Raw genomic sequence first — 14,531 nt, forward strand, 5'->3', positions numbered from 1 at the left:
AGCCATCTCCTGTCACTGCAAAGGCTGAGAAGACTGTGGAGACACCCTCTGTCACGTGGACGTACCAATTCCACATGGGCAAGTGCTTTCAGATCTCCTAACACCAAAATATTGTAGGAACCTGGGAATGCAGGATCTAGTCTGAAAAATAATTCCACTGCACTGCTGATTCTCTGCTTCTTCTATGCCACCCAACTACACCACACAGTCTGCTTCACTTTCTCATCCTGCTCTGTGGTGGAGCCAGGGAAGTTCCTCGTCCTTCCTACTCATGCTAGGAAGGTTCTGTTTCAAGTTTTTCTCTTCTAATTTCATACATTTTGATCCTGAATTTAAGACCAATTGTGTGTTCGCCTTCCCATGTTACTTCCAAACTACAAGTGCCTAAATGCGTTAGTACAAAGCCAGTTGTATCAATGCTGTCCTAATCAAGACCTTGAACTGGGTACCAGTAAGTTTCATCCCACTCCTATAAACCTGGTCCTTGAAATCACCCATTTCCCCCTCTGCCCTCCCTCTGTGCTAAGGATGGAAGGGCAAGTTTCTAGGATCAGTCACTGTCACTACTATGTTTTTGAGCTCGTTTCTCATTCCATTCTATGCCTTTAATATTCTCCCCATAAGTATTTATACCAAACCCTGAATGCTACTGATATCAGCCTAACGAACGCGCAGTTGACTGGATCACTTCCCCTTCAGCTTTCAACCATCTGCATCGGTTTCTATTTTGCAGTAATAAACTGCTATTTCTTCTGTCCTTCCCCACAGCTTCTGATTTCATGTTCCTTGCTCTGAGATGTAGACCAGATTGTCCTCCCAATTTCTGGGCACTCAGTCACGGCTGCCAAGCTGAAATATTACAGTCTTATGATACTTAACAGCATTTGCTTTCCAATAAATGTTTGGAAAGCGAAAGCATCACATAATTCCTAATCCTTTATCAAATAGACTTCTCCAATATTAGACAGATCACTAAATTTAACTCCGGAGACCCCCCAAACTCACAAGTGTCTTTTACATCACTTCCCCAAAGTGACCTGACTCAAACCAATTTTGTTTTCTTCCTATTCCTTTATTACCCACTACATTTTTAATATATTTCTAACATTATTTCACGATCTATGCCATCATTGCTACCTTTCATGAACAGCTAATACCTTTCAATAACTGTACTGCTGTTAAGACAGCTACTCTGCCATTTTTTCTGCTATTTGTTTTCTCTCTTCAAATATTTTAATTTCTGTATTGTCAAGATGTGCTGGCATCAGCTCACAAACAAATTGTCTCTGCTCAGATTAAGTAAAGAATTTACCAGACTGCAACTCTCATCAATATTTATGCTTTCTCCTTTACAGAAAGAGAAAAGAATTAGAAGTGGAAGCATCACAAGAGCAAATAGTGTCTCTAAACAAATATGAATCAGAAAAGAATTCTTATGGGTTTTAGGGCAAAGGCAAAGCAAGTGCTTTATAAAGGCATTTAAATAGTAAATCAAAGCAAATAATAATTTTCTGTCATTGAACATTCAGCTCTCCTGAGATGGCTATTAAAAAACTTATACTAATTTACCCACTAACCCACCCTCTAGAGGCAAAGTGGGATAGACGATTCTCAGCAAGGAAAAGTAAATAAATGTTTTCCAAACTAATGTTTCTGGGAAAACATATACATAATCTACCCAATTGACTTGTATTAATTAGAGTTGGTGAAGGAGTGTCAGTATCAGCGCTTGGAAACCTGTAAGGCGTTGATAATCCAGTGGTTCTGTCTGAAATCCTGCATTCAGATTTGGTTTCTGCCCTCAAAACCAGGAACAAAATAACATAATGCCAGGGAGCACACAGACTGTTTCCTTCCAACAGTCACTGAATAACAAACTGTGTGTGTTTTACCATACACCAGCCCAGAAACTAGTTCTTTCCCATTTAATTTGAGGAAACACAGTTTTTGTATTAAAAAATCCAAACCAACCAAAGCAAAGTAAAAGCCCTTACTTGGAACAATTAGCTCAATTTCTTCTGACATGGCAGTTCCCAGTACATTGGATGCAAAGCAACGGTATTTCCCTTGAAAACTGGTGATGATTCCACGGTTTTGAATCACAAATGTTCCAGAGTTGTTAGATGCAACTATCCTCGGGTCAGATAATAAATCGAACGGTTTTCCATCCTTTGTCCAGTTAAAGCTGAAAAATAATACAGGTGTTACAAAGGACAGGTCACAGAACAGAGCACACTGTGGTACAAAACTAGTGGTAAATTGGGTCCAATAGTGTACTACTAAAATGAAAGGGAAAAATTGATGTCAAAGGAGAGAGTTGAGTGATAAAATGACCACTGTGCTCCTATAACTTGTGTAGCTACTGGGCATGTCTCTCCTATCGGACACTTTACATTTGGATAACTGACTGTGACATGAGATCAGAATACAAAGCTTAAGGCAAGGGCAATAAACGAGAGAGACTGTCTGTGAAAGCAAGAGCCACGCAGTGAAAGGAAGTAAAGGTTTGCAAAAAAAGCTCCTTCTGTAGGAGAGTTGGTACTTCTACCGGCAAGAACTGACAGGAGCTCTTTCCACCATCTACAGCAGACACCACGGCTCAACCCGGTGCAAACTGAGATGACTCCACTGAGTTTCTCCTGGTCTTGACATAGAATCACTTGTAGCTTTGATGCTACCGGGGTGTGATTCCGATGAATGCTGAAGTACTGGTCATAGTTTATCTATCTGGAAGTCTCAGATGGACTGAGATTGGGCTAAACTGATCCAAAACCCAAGACTGTTGGAAATTACAGTATAACATGCATTTAGTGGAAGACGTACCTTTTTCAACATTTTGCAGTGTTTTAAGAGAATACATTAATGTCAACAGAAACTTATTTTTTAGCACCTCACTAGTATTGGCAAAACTGCCTTGTTACAGTATGGAGGGGAACACAGGTTCCCACCGCCTAATCAGCACTACCACATTTAAATATACCAGAAAACTTCTCATTGATCCACTGAGAAACAGTGAAACAAAGGAGTTTGTTACTATGCTACAAATCTCTGTTCAGAGCTCAATTAAAATGATAAAATCATCTTGATATAAAGTAACAACTGCCTTTTTAAAGCAAGTTTAAATTATGTCACAGAGAAAGAAGGGAAGGATTAAAGTGTAAAAATGACATGCAAACTAGCTATTAATTTAGCCCATACATCAGCCAGTGCCAAAGTCTCAGGAGGAGCTTTTACTATGTTATTATTACATTTTTGTTAATCACATTTTCATTACAAATCTTTTTCCTTTTTACAGTGGTGTAAAACACATAAAGCTTTGGCTATTTATTTGAGTAACTCCTTATGTGTATATCTGAAACCACCACAGACATGATGATGTTAGGTACAGACAAGGCATCTGATAAAATGCAAATGTGATCTCTGAATACACGGTTTCACTGGGTTGGTGGTTTTAGGGTTGCTGCGGAAAAGGCAGAAGGGCAGCTGGGACCCTTTGACTACCCTTACACACCTCCTATCTTTTGCAGCACAGCCCAGGCAAGCCTTTTTAAATCACGGGGTGAACGTAGCACATGGTAGAGAAACAAAACATCTCCTGACAAGAAAAAGGCATGCTGCTGTCAATTCCCAGAGCAAGCAGAAGAGAAGGAGCAACAAAAGCTGAATGACCTCAATGGAAATGCAAACCTTATTGTCGCCTCACGATGATGAGCAGGTCACTGCACCTCAGCTCTTCCTCCCCTCTTCAAAACCAGAACAATGTTTGGCAAAGGTTAAAATCGAAATTAATTGCTGCTTGGTTCTACAGGTGAAAGCAGTACTCACGTGGGCTGTGGGTTTCCTCTAGCTTCACATTTAATTGTGAAGTCCTCATCAAAAGGGTAGGCAACCTGGGTGTGAGACTGCTCCGTGATTGTTGGAAGCTGTGCAACTGAACACAAAGAGGTACCGGGTTACAGCACCATCCCAGCCAAACCGCGCTCTGCTCAGGCCCTTTCTTGGAAAGGGACAATGTCAGGATTGCCAAACTCCTGCAAACGGCTGCTCAAACAGAAACCCCAAAGGATGACAATCATCATCTTCCTGGCATCGGCACTGCTCTCTGCTCCCCCAAGTGACCAATGCCATGGCCTCAGCAGGCAGGGGACAGCTCGGCAACATGCACCGCGCTCTGCCAGCCGCCCACAGGCATCGCCTGCACGCGAGTCCACGCATGGCCAACCCACCCAGGGCACGGGAGGGCTGCAGCCATGCTAAAGCTAAAGCCAAAGCCAACGTGTGGGTGTGTGGGCCGGGGAATCTATTCAGTGGTGGTCAATAACCAGCTTTTTAATCCAGGCACAGCTATACACACATGAAGAAGCAATCTGCTTTCTCCATCCTCGATAGAATTGCCAGGAAATCCATCGACTGCAAAGATGGCTGAAGTCCCCCTCCGGGGTGCAGTGGGGGAAGAGCTGTTTCCAGTCACATGGCCACACAATGATATTTCACTATTTTTTCAAAGGGCATTACAGTGTTGTGAATGTCTGTGTAACAGAGCCACACAAGGGTAAATGCCTCCTGCGGTGGAGCTGGCGATAACAGGATCACCACATCCGTATAAACAGCCAGGAAGAAAATTCATCTGCTCTTTGGTTTCTCTTTCAAGACCAGGAAACTCAAAGCTGGAGCAAAACGTGGTGTCTTGCCATACCATGTGGTCTCAAAGCTGAACACTTCGAAGCCCACCAGCTTCACTGATCAGACATGATTCCTTTTTATTAAAATATAAAACGCTTCATTAAAGCAAATTAAGGGCTAGGTGGCTCCCCTGTGTAGGTATATAAAAGCAGTGGATGCCCAGACACTTTGCCCCACGCTTCACAGTCACAGCTCCCCTTGTGCTTTATTTAAACACAAGGAGCCACTGCGGTACCTTCCTCCAGAAAAACCTTCTGCTTCCAAATGCTGTTAAACAAGTTTGGATAGCTTTAGAAAAATACCCTGGAAACCTGCTTGGTTGCCTTCTCCTTTGCAGCCAGGGCTACTGGCAGACCCCCAGAGTGCTAACAGCTCATGGCAGGTCCGCTTGATGCCCTGAAACTGGCCCGTGTCCTACTCTGAGGCTACAGCACCCAAAGCCCTGCAAAGAACCTACATTTCTTTTTCCTGAGGGTTATTTATTTGTTTTCCCCCACTGTCATTCTTAAAACCCAAATATTGCTGCATTTTGCTTTGTTGTGGTTTCCTGCCCCCCAAAAAGCAACCTGTAGTTTGCAACCCTCCTGATCCATTTACATTGGAAAAAAACCCAAAGCCTGGGAGGTCTGGGCTGTACTCCAGACAGTGGGGTCCACTGGCTTTCATTGCATTGTCCCCCACGAGCTTCATCCCGTATTTTACGCGTGTCCTGAAACCACACCAACCATGTAAAACAGGCAGTTTGAATGCATCGCAGCCGGAGAGGGATAAAGGAGGTGCTCCCCGGGGCGGTATGCAAGGCGTAGGAAATACTTCTCTGGGGACTAATGTATGCCCTGAGACATACACCTGCTCCTTTTTCAGACCGAAATGGCAGGTTGCAAGACAAGTAAGTAAGGTATCTGTACATCAAACAATCTTCCGGGAGATTCAGAGGCAAAAAGGCAAAATGAGGAATTTATGTGAAGGACAAAACCAAATCCTCAGAGCTAAGCAGTACGTTGGATCACAAACACCAGGTATATTTTATTAGACAAGTTTACTGCTATGCTTAAACAAGTCCATACACAGTAGCTTACATTTTTATCACATCTGAATTTCCCAAAGGCCATGTTCTGGCAGAATTAAATTCAAAATGGAACAACTGTAAAGCAGGATTTAATTTTTTAGTTTGGGGAAAGGTAAAAAAAAAAAAAAAAAAAAAAAGAAGATACCAAAACAAAACGGCAAAGTGTTCAGTAAATAGCTACAACTCACCTGATAATGGTATTTCAATAGCTGCTGCCAAACTCAATACAAAGAAAAACAGGCATATGGTGATCCCTTTTGTGCTTAATAGCATCTCCATCACTCTTCTGTAAACAAGGAGTCCAAACAGAATGAGAGATACCTTATGCTTCCTCTCACCGTCACTTCAAATCAGACGTAAGGATGTGAAATGGAAAGTCTAGCAAGGAGAAGAAACAGCCGTATCAGCTTATAATATTAACTTAGTTTTAACAACGTTACTGAATTAAAGCAATACTTCAGGATTCGCAGCTAAACTGCAATTTGCAGTAAGTGGTAGAATTTCCTCTCCTCTCTTCCCACCCCCTGGATTCGGGAAGGTCCTCTATTAAATTTTTGATAAAAAATACACGCACAACAGTACAAATCCATTACAGCACACAAGTATAATTATTTTTTGTTTTGCAATTAAAAGTAGGGACAGTTTAAAATATGGTATATTTGTAATCATTCCAGTTCATAAATTTTTCTAATGAGAGTTGTGTAAGTTGGAAAGTAATGTAACATCCTAATGAGAGAAATGTGGTAGACTAATGACCTTGTTCGTAAATCCCATATGTCTTTTATCTTTTGTTTATGCTTAAAAAAGGACACAATCTAGTTCAGTTCATTAATAAGGACCAAAGCACGAAACCTTTGCCTTTCCTCTATAATCTCAAAACTACTATAAGAAGGTTTTAGACAATCCATTATACATCCTTAGGTTCTGCATTACAAGGCAAAAACGTCAGATGGGTGCCAAGAGGAGAGACATACTCAGCTCTAACAAGCACTTAAGTGTAACACACAGAGGAGTAAAGGAGAGAGAGTTCTACAAATGTGGGTGTACGGAGGATTTCAGTTGTCAGCATCATTCACAGTACCTCAGTGAAATATTAACCGGTGTAAGATGCTCTCTACCTGTGCACCTAACACGTAGCACTTAAGGGACCTCAGTCTCAAGAGATTTTAGCCCTCAGTTGTCAAGATAATTTTGCAAGAGCAAATTTTCAAGACAAGGCTACTGTGCTGGAGGCAAAGACAAACCCGCCAGCAGCCCAGCCCTGCACGGCACCACAAGCTCCAATTCAAGCGCCCAGCTCGCAGGCAGAGCCGTATGAGCACGGCAATGGATTTCCAGACTAAGCCTGGTTTGCACACAGCTCTTGTATCTTTGCACATCCCACCCAGTTAATCCACGGATCAGAAAAGCAATCCCGGGATCACCGAGAGCAGTTGGCATGTGGGGGCAGGCAGGAGGTGGGACCTGGGCAGCACACCGGGGATGCTCGCCCTTCCCCAGCACAGCTGCCTGCAGCTGGAGCGGAGACAGCGCCGAGCCACACAGCCCACATGCTCCAGTCCATGGGTTTTTCTCCTGATGGTTGGTTTGCTGGACCGCTACAAAACACAGGCATAAAACAGAGATCTCCCGTTTACCCTGCACACTCCCTCTTGCATCAGCTCTCGGAGACGAGCAACAGGTTGTGCTGTGTCCCCTTCTTCAGAGTCTTTAGCAGGATAATTTCTGTCCATGTGGTCTCCAGTTCATGTGGTCACTAGTTCACAAAAACTTTCTTGAAGTCAACGTCTTTGAGACCAAAATTACTGGGTGAAGATTGAAATTGGCCGACAAGGGGACGTGAGACAGATTCGATAATCGCATAAGCTTCATTTGTTTAGAAATGAGGCTAAAAAACAGATGTCTTGTAAGTATCTCGGGCACCGAGGGCTCGCTGATGGAAGAAGCTGACTAATCTGCTTAGTGCCTTGCTCCGCAGACGGGGCTGGCACAGAAGGGCACCAGCAGGGACGAGGGACCTGCTGGCTGAGCTGCCACCCCCAGCCTGTGTCTGGGTTCAAATCAGGCAGAATCGGGCAACATCAGTAAGCGCTGGTTTGTGGCAGTCGATACTTCCCTCATTTTTATTTCTCCTAGCTCTAACTTGCAAGCAAGAGACCTTTCCAAACCCCAGACCAATAAAACCTGGAGGGCATCATAGCACAGGGGGGTGCCCACGACCCACAGCCACCCCAGCTACCTGAGTGCTGCACTTCTGTAACCGCAGCACTGGGCTCTCCTACCCTGCCTTACCTGGTCTTGGCAGATGCTTAGCTCCAGATCTGTGTCATCCATAGTAACACAGCTGCTCTGACAGCAAACCCTCTAGCCACACAGCTGCAATTTAGGCTCATCAAAATCTGACCAGTGCTGCTGCTTGCAGATGGTGCATTAGTGGTGGCGAAGCCCTCTTCTCCCCCCATCTGCTGACAGCTCCCGGGACTGGAGCAGCCCGTGTCAGGATGCCAACCAGAGAAAGGGGAGCTAAGACAACAGGAGGTGTGCAGCTTGCTAAGGTGGCAGACTGAGGAGTAGGAAGTTTCTTTTTATATGACTGATATAAAGCATTGTATAGATTCAGATTAAAATCAAGAAAAAACACCAAAACAGCTTGATTCCTTAACCAAACCCATTAGCTCAGACTTTTTTTTTTTTTTAATAAAGCAACAGAGAGCAAAGAAGAAATGTACTAAATGAAAAGGATATCCTTTATCACGTGATACGACTTGCCTCTGCAGGCTGCTGTAATTAGTTGTTCTGTCTAGCGCCTCACTCTTTTTCCCTGTGTTGAATACTAATGCAGGGACCGACAGCACCAGCATTTGGAAGCAGCGAGCACTTGGGGACTGATGGCGCTGGACTTGTGCACAGCAGTTGGATACTTCCAAAGGCCGCTTGGAAATTTCCCTGCAGCTGCATTTAACCTCTGCCACTTTATTCTGTGGCAGTTTCCACGAGGTACAGTCCTGGGGTGATGTGAATTAAGCAATAGTATCTCTGCAGAAGTATTTACCTAGTGATAACTATCCAGCAAGACAAGCCTCCCATTCACGAGTTATATAAATATTACCCTTAATAGAGTGGTGGAGGCGTTATCCTGGCTGTGCCGGTTGTGACAGCAGTTGTTGGGGAAGGCTAACACTTAATGCACGTCTCCATCGGTTGTTCCTCTGTGCCCTGTTCTGGGCAGCGATCGTCGCCAGCAGACGGACAGCTGAGACATACGTCCTCCCTGCAAGGAGACCTGCGTCAAGCGATTAACCTTATTTAAGGTGATGTATAGACAGGGCTGCCAAGCGTTAGGCGTTTAGTATGGCTGTCACGTGTTTAGCTGTCCTACCAAGCCTCAGGCCCACAGCTCAGCTGAAACTGCAGAGTCCCTGATTAAATCACTGACATTCCCTCCCACCGCCAGCACCCAAACAACCTCCAGCCCCTTCCTAAATGAGCAATATCAGACATGCCCCAAACCCCCACCCATCCCGGCACTGAACACAGCCGCCTACCCAAACTTCAGGCAGCGCGATCTTTCACTCTTATGATGATTAAAGTCCAAACCAAAATTTCTCATCTTGTGCCAGTTCCTAGAAAATGAGCAATTTAACTGCTTAAGTAATTTGGAGAAATAAATGAGGGAGCTGCGCAAGCACTTGGCAGCTACGGGCAGGTTTCGGTCTCGCCGGTGCCAAAGCACGGCTCTGTCCTGGGGTCCTGTGAGCACCAGCAAGCAACTTGCAAAACCCTGGGCCTTGGTAAAAACACCAGCCCTGCTCTCCGAGGCAGTGTGCTGGACCAGGCCCAGAGCTTGCTGTGGACCCCTGTTTTCTCCCAGGAATTCCACATCCTCCTTTGTTCTCACCGGGAGATGGCTGCAGCACCCCTTGCACCAGGGAGGGGGGCAGAAGATTCCTGATGAGAACCTTTCCTCGGCACAACAGATGAGCATGTATCGCTACAACAAATGTTACAATAAGATCCCTTCTCTCCCTTTTTCTTTTCCCCCTCCTCCCTCCTTTCCTATCTTTATGTTAGCTTTTCTCCGCCTCAGGCTTAAGTCAAGTAATTTGAATTCACTGCAAATACTTATCTGTAGTTCCTTACCTGCAATTCATTATTTACTGTGCTGTTCAGTTAATAGTAAATACTGATTGCTCTAAGGACAGCTCATTTGTTTATTTAATGAGCTGCCTTTAACTTACATGAGCAAATCTTTCAAAATATCAGTATTTCTAAGGAGTGATGCAGTTCCAAGATTCTTTTATTGTATACCATTGCTTCCAGAAGCATGTAATACAAACATTGGACTACTAAACAAGAAAAAAAAATCCATTTATCTCATCAACCTAGTGAACAATTTTCCCTACATGTAATTACTACATTAAAATTGCTCATAAATAGTAGCAGGATGACAGCCAAAATTCCCAGATTACTGGTCTACTGCTTCCAAGAGAAATTGTACTGCACTACTAAATATGGCACCAATCTCAGCTACTCAGTTCCCCCTTAAAATATACAAGATTTGGACCTTGTGTAAGTCCTGTACAGCCAAATATTCGTGAAAGTACTGGATTCCCACAGCTTAATACTGGTACATTTCTGGGCTGACCTTTTCATTAGCTAGAATCAGATTTGTCAGTAACATATACGTTTACAGAATTGTTAAATAAAAGCCACCAGTAATTAGAAATTATAACCTTCAGTGTGGCCTGAATTACAGAATAACAGAACAAAACTCTGGAAAAAAACAATTGTTCCCTGGTATAAGAAATAAAAATCTGGTTGTTTAATTATACTGTATGTTACAAGTTAAGTGACTCTATAGAACAGGAGCTTAATTAAATACTTTCACTCTTTCTCAGTTACAATCACAGAAGAAGAAAAAAAAAAATCCCAGACACAGTTGCAAAGGTCCCCCATCCCCAAAGAACATCAGTCCCTGCCCAGAAGTGATGCCTTTGCCTCCATCCCTGCACCACGCACAGCTCCAGCTCAGCCTGGCCCTGGCGGCTGGGGGGGCTCCCACCCATGCCCCCATCCGAAGGCAAGCCTCCTGAAGCCCTGCCACCTCTGAGGGCCTCTTTGGTGAGGCTGGTGGTATGAAACCCAGAGCAGATGAGACTTGATCAAAGATGTCAGTGAGCAACCTCATGTGCTGAGGTATTTGAGAGTGGGGGGCAGCAGGGATGCTCCACCTGCCTGCTCCACCACTGCTGCTCCGAGCTGCACACCCCGGCTCAGGGGACACTGCGGGTGACACCTATAATGACAAGGACTTCAACTCAGAAAGTGTTCATCTCCACCCCAGTTATCCTTTACGCCCCTTTCTCCCCTCTGCTGCAGAGCCTTCCAGCAAACGGCTGACAAACAACTCGGGAGGAATGAAAATGTGTCCAGCGTGGGACATGCAGTCCCACAGCAGCTCCCAAAGAGGGGCCATGGTCCCCTGGGATACAGGCAGAGCCCCAGGAACATGCAGAATTGATCACCTCTGTGCTTTTCCATGCCACAAGTGGGAATACCTCCCTACTTCTCTAATTAGCTAAGAAAGGTTGAGATTTATGCTAGTGAAACCTTGACCATAATGCTACAGCAACAATATCTATGCAGCTACAGTTCTCCCCCCCTGCCCCCCAACCCCGACATCACCCCACCAACCTCCCAGGCAGAGTTTAGAAAAGATGAGAAGCAATATTCATAAGGATCCTTCGTTTTACTTCAGGTGTCAATGTTAGACACAGTTTTTCCCCTAAAAGCTTTCGGACGCCCCTGTGTTAGTAACAGGGAGAAGATAACCTTCACTTGACTCTATCCCAATCACCTATTTTTGGTTGTTGTCAGTTCCCAGAAAAGCAGCCCATGATGCATATGCTGGAGGTGATTAAAATAATCATCCAAATCAGAAAGATATTCTTCCTTCCGTGGTAAAATACTTCCAAATAGACTGTAGCACATAGGCAGGAAGATTCTTTTTTTAGATGCAATTCTACTCTCAGGAGGTTTGGTGGTAGAAGTCTATGTATTATTTATCTTGCCAAGGACTTTATAAATATTATTGGACAGCACATGTGAAATAAAAGTTTTCAGTGCAGTTAAACAACTTTGACATTATTTCACAAAATTTATGTGTTTCAAATACTATTGCAAGTATTATGCCTTCCCAGTTTTGTAATACATCAGTCTTTCAGCTTCTCAAACCACAAAAAATCTCTTAAAAATGTAAGAGAATGAATATAAATAATCAAGAAATATGTACACAAAACTGTGAAATATGTTCCTGTAGCACAAGCAGCAGTAAAACTTTCAACTCAATAAACAATGTAAGTATCAGAATTAAGTTCCCTGGGATGAGGTTTTAAGAAATGAATAGGGATTCTGGGAGCCCGGCTTGTCAGATCCCGGTTTTCTGGAAAAGGAGCCAGACACGGGCCAGGCAAAGCCTCTCCCCGGCCGGGCAGGCACAGCAGGGTGACGGCTGGTGCCTGTCCCCGCGCTGGGGGTCTGCTGTCACCTGCCTGTGACCAACGTCTCTGATGTTTGTGCGATTGTCTGGAAACTCAATTTATGCTGTTTCTGCCTGAGATCTACCCTGAGCTGAGGGAAAGCTGAAAAGGTGTACAAGCATCTTCCCTTCCGAGTGCCTGACCCCCAAAAAGGCAGCTGGCACCAGCTATCCATTTTTGCAAATACTCCTCATCTGCTCCCAACAAAATCCTAACGTGCAATGCCCCTTGGGTCTCAGCAGATCGCACCTTATGCTCTCAAACCGTTTAAAAGCTAGCTCTAAATGGTTAATGATTTCTCTGACCATCGCTCTGCCCATATAATGGCACAGCACCCGACAGATTTGATTTAATTTGTTTCATACATCTAATAGCTGCAGCACTGTACTACTAAATCAGAGAGGAGGACCACATTTCTTAATGCCTCGCGTGTCTTTTACATGGACAATGACTGAAAACTAAAGAAATGTGCTTTCTAATCAGTACAAATGATCTGCTTGTCGGTAGCTTTCTGCTGACATTTGCCAAAGTGAACCTTCTTCCTAAGATCTAGAGTCATTTGCTGCCAAAGAATGCGTGGTCTTCAGATTTTCCTGAAAAAATTAATAAATGGATTCCCTATTGTCATTTCACCAATATGATTCATACAAACTAGATTACCCAAATACTACTATTTTTTTTTTCTTTTCTTACACCTTCCAACACACTCCATTGGATGGCTCCTCTCAAGTCAGCAAGAGTTTGGTTTTTAAAAACTGTGGAACTGAGCAACATTTCTGGGAACACATGATATTGAAACAAAAAGTAATTTGTCGTTACTCATTTTACTGTATCTGCTTAACCTACCTAATGTTACCTGGACATGATTTAGCCCAGCAAAGGACGATCTGTAAACTTTAAGTCAAGTAATCTCAAATAAAACTCCCCTCTTTTGTATTTGTTTCCTGTGAAAATTCATGTGAGCAAGCTTAAGGCCTGGAACGTTGGACAAACCTACCAACTTAATACAAATTATGCAACTGCTGAAAACAAAGTTTGCTTTTGCAGCTGTAGATATTCATAACAGGAACCTACTCAAGAAAGCAGCAGCCCTGCAAGGATGCTCCAGGTGTGCCAGCCCTCAGACCAGCTCTGCCGTATGCTCAGAATGCCTCCCAGCAGCACCTGGAATAAAGACTCAAAAGAAAACCCAGCGTGGAAATCAATACCCGGCTTAGCTTTTTCATAACCAAAGAAATAAATGTTAACAGTGAACGGTACGTTGTTATGATGACTACATCATTAAACGTTGGTCGTAGCAATATTGACATGGCACTTACAAGTAAATTGAGATAACCATCGATGTGGTTATTCCTACCATTAGAAGCACATAAACCCGAATACCCTGCAGCCAAATTCCACCGTTATGGATGTTCTTAAATATGTGAATACATACAAGCATGTCTGTTGATTTAAAGAGAACAACAGTGCTCAAGAACAAGCGGGATGCCAGGTCACCCTGAAGCTGCTCCTGTGGAGCCCTCCTGATGAGGCAGGCGGAGGTAAGCAGCAGCAGGAGTGCAGGAGAACCCTCTCCTGGTACATGCACCCTCCCCAACTCCTGCAGCTGCTTGGGGACCTTCTGCGACAGATGCTGCATCTAACCTTTTGTCCATAACAGCCACCAATGGGCCCTTCTTCCACAAATTTAAGTACCTTTTTCTTTTTTCTTAATTGATGACACACTTTGACCTCTATCACCTGAGATAATGAGTCCCTCAGTACGTACAGTGCCAAACCTGTTGCTGAATTATCTCACTGGCTCCCCCCAGCTCTCTGTGGGTCCTCTTCCCTGCATCACCGAGGTTGTGCAATTCCCTGTATCCCCCTTCACAATCCCGTTGCCAAACTGAACCCTCCCAGAGCACCAGCTCAGACAGCAGTGCATGCGGTGGGGTAACCCAGCTCTCAGCTTGGGTTCAGCTCCTGCTTCTCTGGCTTTCCTCACCTGCATGTACAATTGTTCTTTCCCCAGTTCACCTTTGGACTGGGTCAACTGGGCAGCAACTTTGAGAAGTGGGAGTGCTGGGCCACCACACCAGCTCCTGTACCAGATGAGTTTAGGTCTGCAGAGACAAACTCAAGTCTTTCCTTGAGCAGGAACCAATCCATATCTTTACAGTCATCTTCTAGACTTCTTTCAGTCCTACTGGGGCACTAACCTCTCTTTCAGGGGAAAATCTGGATTTAAGAAAGTGTAC

General features: G+C 44.1%; 1 protein-coding gene across 9 annotated transcripts in view; it reads right to left on the reverse strand.

The window, feature by feature from the left end:
* CHL1 (cell adhesion molecule L1 like) overlaps positions 1–14,531 on the reverse strand; it is a 139,635-nt gene that overhangs the window by 54,448 nt on the left and 70,656 nt on the right. For 6 of the 9 annotated variants that reach the window (XM_056338083.1, XM_056338085.1, XM_056338077.1 and 3 more), the window contains 3 exons: positions 5,941–6,130; positions 3,826–3,931; positions 1,995–2,185 (listed from right to left, as the gene is read on the reverse strand). In XM_056338083.1, coding sequence (XP_056194058.1) covers positions 1,995–2,185; positions 3,826–3,931; positions 5,941–6,031 — 388 coding nt within the window. In that variant the 5' untranslated portion in view covers positions 6,032–6,130. Of the gene's footprint in view, positions 1–1,994; positions 2,186–3,825; positions 3,932–5,940; positions 6,131–8,861; positions 9,024–14,531 lie in introns of all 9 variants that reach the window. The other 3 variants (XM_056338079.1, XM_056338081.1, XM_056338080.1) reach the window with 1 other exon arrangement.

This window comes from Falco biarmicus, chromosome 4, assembly GCF_023638135.1.
Source record: "Falco biarmicus isolate bFalBia1 chromosome 4, bFalBia1.pri, whole genome shotgun sequence".
Classification (NCBI taxonomy): Eukaryota; Metazoa; Chordata; class Aves; order Falconiformes; family Falconidae; genus Falco; species Falco biarmicus.